General features: G+C 51.1%; 2 protein-coding genes across 2 annotated transcripts; both read right to left on the bottom strand.

Moving 5' to 3' along the window:
- Positions 1-995: 995 nt before the first annotated feature.
- B0T26DRAFT_746373 (uncharacterized protein) lies at positions 996-1,752 on the bottom strand (the record flags this gene model as incomplete). Its single annotated transcript, XM_060444684.1, has 3 exons — positions 996-1,336; positions 1,458-1,543; positions 1,703-1,752. 3 exons carry the CDS (start codon positions 1,750-1,752, stop codon positions 996-998), a joined length of 477 nt encoding a protein of 158 aa, XP_060303350.1.
- A 3,402-nt stretch (positions 1,753-5,154) lies between these two features.
- Positions 5,155-7,683, bottom strand: B0T26DRAFT_634050 (Cullin; the record flags this gene model as incomplete). The annotated part of the gene is made up of 2 exons (XM_060436593.1): positions 5,155-5,326; positions 5,384-7,683. 2 exons carry the CDS (start codon positions 7,681-7,683, stop codon positions 5,155-5,157), a joined length of 2,472 nt encoding a protein of 823 aa, XP_060303351.1.
- Between the last annotated feature and the right edge of the window lie 260 nt (positions 7,684-7,943).

Genomic DNA, 7,943 nt, shown 5'->3' on the forward strand with positions numbered 1-7,943 from the left:
CCAATGCAGACGGGGGTAGTATAGCTACCTTAGGTACGTAATAAATTCCCTGTCAAAATAATTATCTCACAGGAGCAGCTGTCTAACAGGAGTCTATTCAATGTCTAGCTGAAGTAGTTGTTTTTGAAGAAGCAGCCACGGCAGACGTGACGTTGAATTTGGCACTGGGGGGACTTGGCAGTGGCGGGCTCGGGCTTTTTGCTTTAAAGTCCGACCCGTTACAAAAGTATGACTTCTATCATTCTGATAGGTGGCTCGCTCAGCGTTGTGTTCACTCAGTAATAATAATGCTTACGTTATGCAACGTATGAACGTAGTATACATAACGGCTGCGGAAATAACTAGTTCTACACAATGGCCGAGGGTTGGGAGCAGGTAATTATATAGAGAGTAATATATTCCAACCAGCTTAGATAGCTACCCAAGTAAATAGCTAGAAACTGGGCTTTGGAATGACCATTGTTCTCCTTCTAAAATAAAACAGAACCAAATAAAAAAGACAACGCGCAACCCCCCCCCCCCCCCCCCCCCCCGGGCACACACACTTTCTCTGTCTCTCTCTCTCTTTTTCTTTCTTCTCCCCCCTCCTAGCCAATTTTTTTTTTTTTTTACATATTTTTTAATACAAAAAAGAAAACAATAGTATGAAATTGCATCAGGAGCCAAAACAAACCAAAAACAATATCTCTCCAACATTCCCTCTCGTGTTGTACAAATCGTAATACAATGCCAACTCGTCAGTCTCAACTGGAATAAAGACAAGGCAAAAAAAGAAAGAAGCAAAAAAAGGAGCGCAGAGAGTAAAAGAAAAACACGCCCTTACTCATCATCATCATCATCAATATCATCATTATTAACATCATTATCATCATCAACATCAACATCAACATCAACATCATTAAAATTATCATTATTAATATTAACATCACCATCATCATTATTAATATCATCATCAACATCATCAGCATCAGCAACCCCCACCCTCATCCATATTCTCATCCTCCTCTCCCCCCCTCTCCACCCGCACCAGCCAGCACCCCCTCGCCCTCCCTCTTAACCTTCCTCCTGCCCTTGGCCCCCTCATCCTCCTCATCGCGGCACGCCTCGCGCAGGAACACGCACCGCGCACAGGCGCCGCCGGGGCCGCCGGCGGCGCGCGGCAGATCGTCGCCCGTCACCGGTGTTGCTGCTGTAGCTGTCGGCGCTGTTGCTGCTACTACTGATGGTGGTGGTGGTGTTACTACCGGTGTTGCTGCTGCAGCTGTCGGCGCTGCTACTGCTACTACTGATGGTGGTGTTGTTACCACCGGTGCTAGTGCTGCTGCTGCTTGGGGTACTGCTGAGATACCGGGATATCAGTGATAAGTTACCCACGCAGAAGGGCACGTGTACTCCGTCTCAGGTTTCTTCTTTTCCTGCCGTTGCCCTATCTAGTAGCAAGGAAATGGATGACTTACCAGCAAAGAAGGCGCGCACAGCGCCGGGATTGTTGTGCCCGTCGAGCTTCATAAACACGAGGATGTTCGCAGCTATCATCATTGTCCTAATTTCCTCGTGTGAGCTCTTGTGAGAGGACTAGATGAACGGCATGACTATGCTTAGGATAGGGAAGGCTGGTGGTGAGTGGGCATGGGATCGGGTGTGTATCTTTGCAGGGGTGAAGATGTAGGTGGGCACTGCTGGGAAACAAGAGATCACGTACTTATCAGACGTGATCCCCGACGCAGAGGCGAGGAGCGGAGTGACGGGCATGGCCGCAGAGAAGCTGAACGCAGTTGGTGGTGGCATTCGTGTCAAAATTTCCGTCCTTGACCACTGCTGTTGACTGCGTGTGCTATATCTGGGGAATAAAAAGGCCCCGGGGCTGGGCAGACTGCCAGATATTTTATACCCAGCGGTCTGTCTGCTTTCTCCGATATGAAGGTTCCCAGTTTGGGCAGCACCTAGCCATCGGAGATGGGTAGGTTTTTGTAAGTGGGTTTCAAGGTGTGCCATCGGATATGGGTGGGTTTCTGTAGAGGTGTGCCTTCAGGTTAATAAACTCGGCCATATGTTTTTTGGCTGTGGTTTATTGAAATTATGATGGCTCTGGCTACACTGTCTAGGGGTTTATTTCAAAGCTAGTATGGTTAGCCAACCCGAAAATGGTCTCTCTGTTTGTGAAATCCAGAGCGGGTGGGATATTGCGCAATGTGCCTCAAAACCGAATATCTCGAATTTCTCCACTCCCCCGAGGCAAGAACTCCCAATCGAGGCATCTGGTAAGCGCCGACCTAGTCTCAAGAACAAAATCTCGTCTTCCTAGGCCTCCGAACTTCTCAGTTGCCTCCTAGGCCGTTCAGGAATATTACGCTTGTTAATATAGAGATTCTGATAAGGCTGTGGCAGCTGGTGCGCCGTTTACCGTTTGCCGTTTGCCGTGTGGCACTTAATTCCGTGTCTGTGGATGCTTCCAAACTCTATTCCGCCGTTTCCCAACTCTGTTGAGCCGTTTCCAGTAAAAAGACGAACCTTGACGCCCCGTTACTTCGTCTGATGTACGTTCCCAGCCTGGTCCAGCGTCAAGAATAGGAAACGCACAAGTCCGAACGTGTATCCAAGCGTCTCGGGCCGAGATTTGTCGGGCGGCTCGCTTGGGCGGAGGACACTCTGCACCAGGCGCCATCTCGGAACGTCGCCCTCGCCCGTGCAGTCCGGCAGGCTTCGTTGTACTAGAACTCGCCCTCGCGGTCTGATGCCGCCGTGCAGAGATGTCTGGCCTCTAACTCGACAACGAACTCATCGTTAAGCCCGTGGACAGGACTGTTGCACTTGATCAATTAGATGCATTTGTGTTGATATTTGCTGGGACATTTGAAGTGTCTCGTTAGTAGGCGGCACACCTCGTCGTTTGTATGAAAGTTTCCGTGTCTTCTCGAATCCTCTTAGGTTCTTTGCTTGTTTGGGGAACGGGCTTGGGTAGGCAGGATCGACAGACGACTGTTGAATTATCAAGAAGAGCTGCGTAGACTAGCAGGCCAAGCCCCCCAAAGTTGCTGCGTTGATGGAGAACAATTAAGAGAAAAACGAAAAGAAAAACCGGCTTCTGTTAAGAAATTTAAACCAGGTAGACGTGGTAGGATTGCGACCATATAGCTGCTGTTGCCCGAGTGCCAGGCAACTGGTAATTGTCTGTTTTGACTGCTGGCGCAACGGCACACCGTTATTTACACTAGAAACTAGAAAGAACTGCCTAGAACAACTTCTTTACTTCGTTTTCATTTGAATTCCCTAAAATATATTAGCAAGAAGACCCATTCAAACGCAAACCAAGGCGCTTTGGATTTTCTTCCATGTCTTATGCATACCTAAGGATAACTGTAATAGGCCTTAAAGGGGAGTCTGTCAGCCTACTCGTTCACTCAGATATCTGGACTCCATGCACCTCTGGGATTTCTTGGACCCCGTCAGGCAGAAGTGCTTGCGGTAGTCTCCATCAACCGTAAGAAGTAAGAAAGGACATGACTAGGACCTTTAGGGCCTGAGCCCGACCGGCCGTAAAACTCTAGGCCCTCACTAGGACTGGCTACCACATTGAAATTTCTTTGCGCTCCAGCTTGGAGAGGACTCGGGGGAACAAGCAGCCCATAATGAACGCCCCATCGTGGCCTGGAATAAAGATAAAGTTCCAGAGGTGCCACGCCTTCAGAACATGGTGGATTATCCGCCCGAATTATCACCTTAGTTACAAGCCGATAACCACCGCCGCTCCAACCACCCTAGCTGTGACGGCGGGGCTCAGCACCTACTACCGCTGCACCACACCTTCCAAACGGATGCCAGAATTGCAAGCTGCCAAGCTGCAATCTGTAGTAGGTTATAGTATGGTCACGCACCCGTAGGCCTGCTCACAGCGCCTACGGTACCGTGCCGTGACACTAGCCCACCTCGTTGATACTGGCAACCTGGAAGACGGAAGAAAGAAAATGGAAGTTTTATTATTCGTATATGCACACACACACATAACTCCAGCAAATACCGTATATTCTCTCGAGACTCAGAGATTACGGCGGGGTGAAAATATGGGGGATTTTGCGAGAGCAACCAATTATACGTAAGAAATAAGAGGCACCTTCAGTAGATTTTGAGATGGGAGATCCTATGATCGGTATAAGATTATTGGTTACTCTTTATAGGACCCCCCGTAATTGCACCCCGCCGTAATCTCCGAGTCTCGAGAGAATATGCGGTACAGCCAGTCCAGAACCCGAGATTCAGAGAGACATGTACCCATGTACCCAAGGTATTTAATTACATATGTCACGGTGCGCACGTGACAGGGATTGACTCTATTGGCCGCATTGTATTTAGAGTGTGGTCCATGCGCACGCCCACCACGTGCCCTGCACCGACACCTATTTCCCCGCGCCCTGCGCGGTCCCTGCAATAGCTTCCTCTTCTCCTTCCTTAGCTTTAAATCCACATTCGTTACTGCCTTCAACCATTGACATCCCTACTGCGTAAGGCGGGCCGTCACAACATACATACAGAAGCTTATTCCCAGAACTTAATAGAAGGTAAGGTACGGTAGGTAAAGCAGCTAGCAGTAAACCCTACAGTAGATGGCACTAGCTTCACAGTAAGTACTCTTACTTAACTACCCAAACAAAAAACAGTCCAGTCCAGTCCAGTCCAGTCACGTCGTTGCAGCACCCAGTGTTATCCCAACAAACCCCACCCTTCCGTCCCTGCCCAACACAACCCCGCCCAGCAAGAAAATGAGTTGCAGCCGTTGTAGCCGTTGTAGCCGTTGCAGACAGCCGCCCCTCTCACAGATAATACGCTTAAAAGTTTATGCCTGCCGTGCGATGCGAAAATGCAAAGCCAACTAAGTCTAAAATTAGGCAATAATAAACCGTCATCATAGTAATCATTCAGCTCAACCGTTTATTCGCCATCGAGTCGTACCCGCTTTCATGGGGGGAAAAGGAAAAACCAGTGTCAAAACCCCGCCGAGACCGTTTCCCAATCCCGATGACGAACTAGGGCTATACCGTCAACTTGGAATTTACCAAATTAAATCACCGATCCCTATGCAACGGCGCATGTATGATGGCAGCACAGGGGACGGACACGCCCGCATTAACTAGGCGATTGAAGAGGAGGTGACAGCCACTACGCCAAGTAGCGGTAGACAGTCGAGTCGCCTTCCGTGCGCTCGAGGTATTCGCGCACCAGGAGATCCTCGATCCGTCTCTTGATCATCCCAATATCGGGTTTGAACCGACTCGAGAGCTGGGTGATGATCTCGGTGGTGAGCTGGATGTGGCTGAGATTCTTGCGTTGTCTACACGGCAATTTGGTTAGAAATTAAAGTCTCGAAAAGGCAAGGTTGGCAACCCACTTCATGATCCGCACAATCGCCGCATCCACCACATGTTGGCGAGTTTGATCGTTCTTTTTCTCCGTCTCCTTGCGCTCCTCTTCACCCTCCACCTTGGACACGCCGTTGAGAGTGGGCGCCTTGATCTTGATAGCTTTGCTGACAAACTGTGGGTTGAAGCCAAACTTGTCTGCCGGCTTGATGTTCTTTGTCGGCGGCTCTTTCAGGAGCACTCTTGCCTTTGGCGCAATTGAGAGCGACGCAAGAGACCGGACGAGATCTGTCCCAGACATGTTCGTCTTCGCCTGGATCTCCTCAAAGCTCAGGGTTTCGCCGTCGGGGAGGTCGTTGAAGAGCATCAGGATGACCATTCCATGAGTGGGAACGTTCAATTCGTATCGACGCTCCTTGCTCAATGGGCCTGTCTCTTTGCCCGGCACCTTGGGGAAGACGCACTTGATGTCGGCAGAACCCGCCGAAGGGACCCAAGTCAGCACTCTTCCACTCCGGTTCCGGAGATAGTACTTGAAGAAGCTATCTTGCAGCCGCCTAATCTCGGGTGGGAAGATGCAATCACCCTTCCCCTTCCACTTGGAGCCTTCGTCCTGGGAGCTGCGCGTGGCTTCGGGCGGCCAGTTGTTGGAAGTAAGCACATGGATGCCGAGATCGACCCGCCTTGAGTCGGCGTCTCCCAGGTTCCGGATGTGGTCCCTGTAGTTGTCGCTCAGGTCCTTCGATATCTCCATGTCCTTGAACATGCCGTCGAACTTGTGTGTGAAATGGTTTCCCATCTCGGCCCTCATCCGTCTTGCCAGCTCCTTCTCCGTCTCAATCTCGGATTTGCCGTGCAGCAGCCGTCGCGCAAGGTGTTTCTGGTAATATCTCTCGAACATGTCTCGATCGCCGAGATATCTCAGCAGAACAATGGCCTTGTCCAAGACCACTTCGATCTCCGCGTCCGACCTGCCCTTGTTGCCTCGCTTCAGGTTGTCGTCTATGAAGAGCGACACGTACTCGGAGCTCATTTTAAACAGGTTGATGAATTCGGAGAAGCTCTTTGTCACGGCGGACTGGAGAACGAGGTCATTGTTGAAGCACGTCACGCACAAGTTGTCAAACTTGTCCTTCAGTCGCAAGACATCGTCCACCCATTTAATTGCCGCTGCTGTCTGCTGCGCGGCCGCATTCAAAGTCTGCGCCTTGGGCTTGTCTCCACCATCGTCACCGTCGGCAGCGACGTTGGCGGACGGGTTCGAGAAATCCGTCTCCCGGAGAGTCTTCTCCACCTCAACCCCAAGGTCCATGACTCGGCGCTGCAGCGCGTTCTTGAGCGGCATCTTGGTCTTGTCTACCCTCGACACGAGATTGTACACGATGGTCAGATCCTCGATGCGGTCATGGTCGATCATATTCTTCAAACCCACGCCTTCCATCCCGAGGAAGTCGTCCAACTTTGAAACTATCAGCTCGGCATCTATCACCGCCGCTATTTTTTCCGCAGTGAGATGAGATATTGTTGTGCCACACCGGTCATGTTCCTCTTCGAGCCGTCGCCGGGTGTGTCGGAGCCACGTGCCTGTGTCGGATTCTCGAAGGAGCCTCTCAGACTCGTTCCGGTAAAAGGCTCTGCTGGATTCGAGAAATCGCGGTTCAAATACAGTAAGATATAGCTTTTGCTTCTCGAGCTCGTCGTCGGTTTCATACAAAGACTCCAGCATGGTCGTGATGTTGCGGAGGAGATTGCGGTCGATATTATCGCCATCTCTCTCCATATTGATCAAATCCAGCACCACGGCGTTGAGAATGTCGAAGATGACAAAGGGCTCTCCAAGATCTTGCACGGCAGAGCCCAACGTGTTGCGTAAAATGTTGTCCCGGAACAGGCCGATTGTGGTGGCAAATATGGAAGGTTTCTTATAATCCGCCGTATAGGTTCGGTCCAGGTACATGAGGACGTCGGCAATCATATTCATGGACATGTTGTGGTCGCGCCACGAGTCTCGTATGCCTCTTAGGAACTTCTCGCCCGTCTCCCGCCGCTCGTGGGCGCTCGACCCCGACGGCTGGACCAGCGCGGTGCTAACCAGGTTGTTGGATACGAGCTCCGTGATGACGGGCATAATGTGGTCACGGAACCATTCCATCTCAAAGATTTTGACTCTCTCATAGAGAAGATCCCCTTTTTTCCGCAGGACAATCTTGTAAGAGGCCCGGTAGAGCTGCTCGAAAGAGAGGCGGCTGGCATTTTTCGTGTGGATGTCGACGAGCGAGGACCGGAGCAGATCCCAGCAGGGCTCGAACTCGCTAACCTCTTTGTTCATGATCGGCTACAATCTGTTAGCGTGGTTGGGACACGAGGGGCACACAGGGGAACTAGGAAAAGCGCTCTAGCTTGGGGAAGCGGAAGAGAGGGACGAGGACCGCGGGGCGGCGGGCCCAGCATCGACTGACCTTCCGAATGGGCCGCGGCTTATTTGCGCGGTTCGCCATCATGTCTGTGGGTAGGCCACAAAGCTTAGAGCTGTTTGAGGCAGGTTGTAGAAGAAACTTGCGAGCGAGGGTTGCGATGCCGAGGTGAACC

The sequence above is a fragment of the Lasiosphaeria miniovina genome, assembly GCF_030549165.1.
Source record: "Lasiosphaeria miniovina strain SMH2392-1A chromosome Unknown B0T26scaffold_1, whole genome shotgun sequence".
Taxonomy (NCBI): Eukaryota; Fungi; Ascomycota; class Sordariomycetes; order Sordariales; family Lasiosphaeriaceae; genus Lasiosphaeria; species Lasiosphaeria miniovina.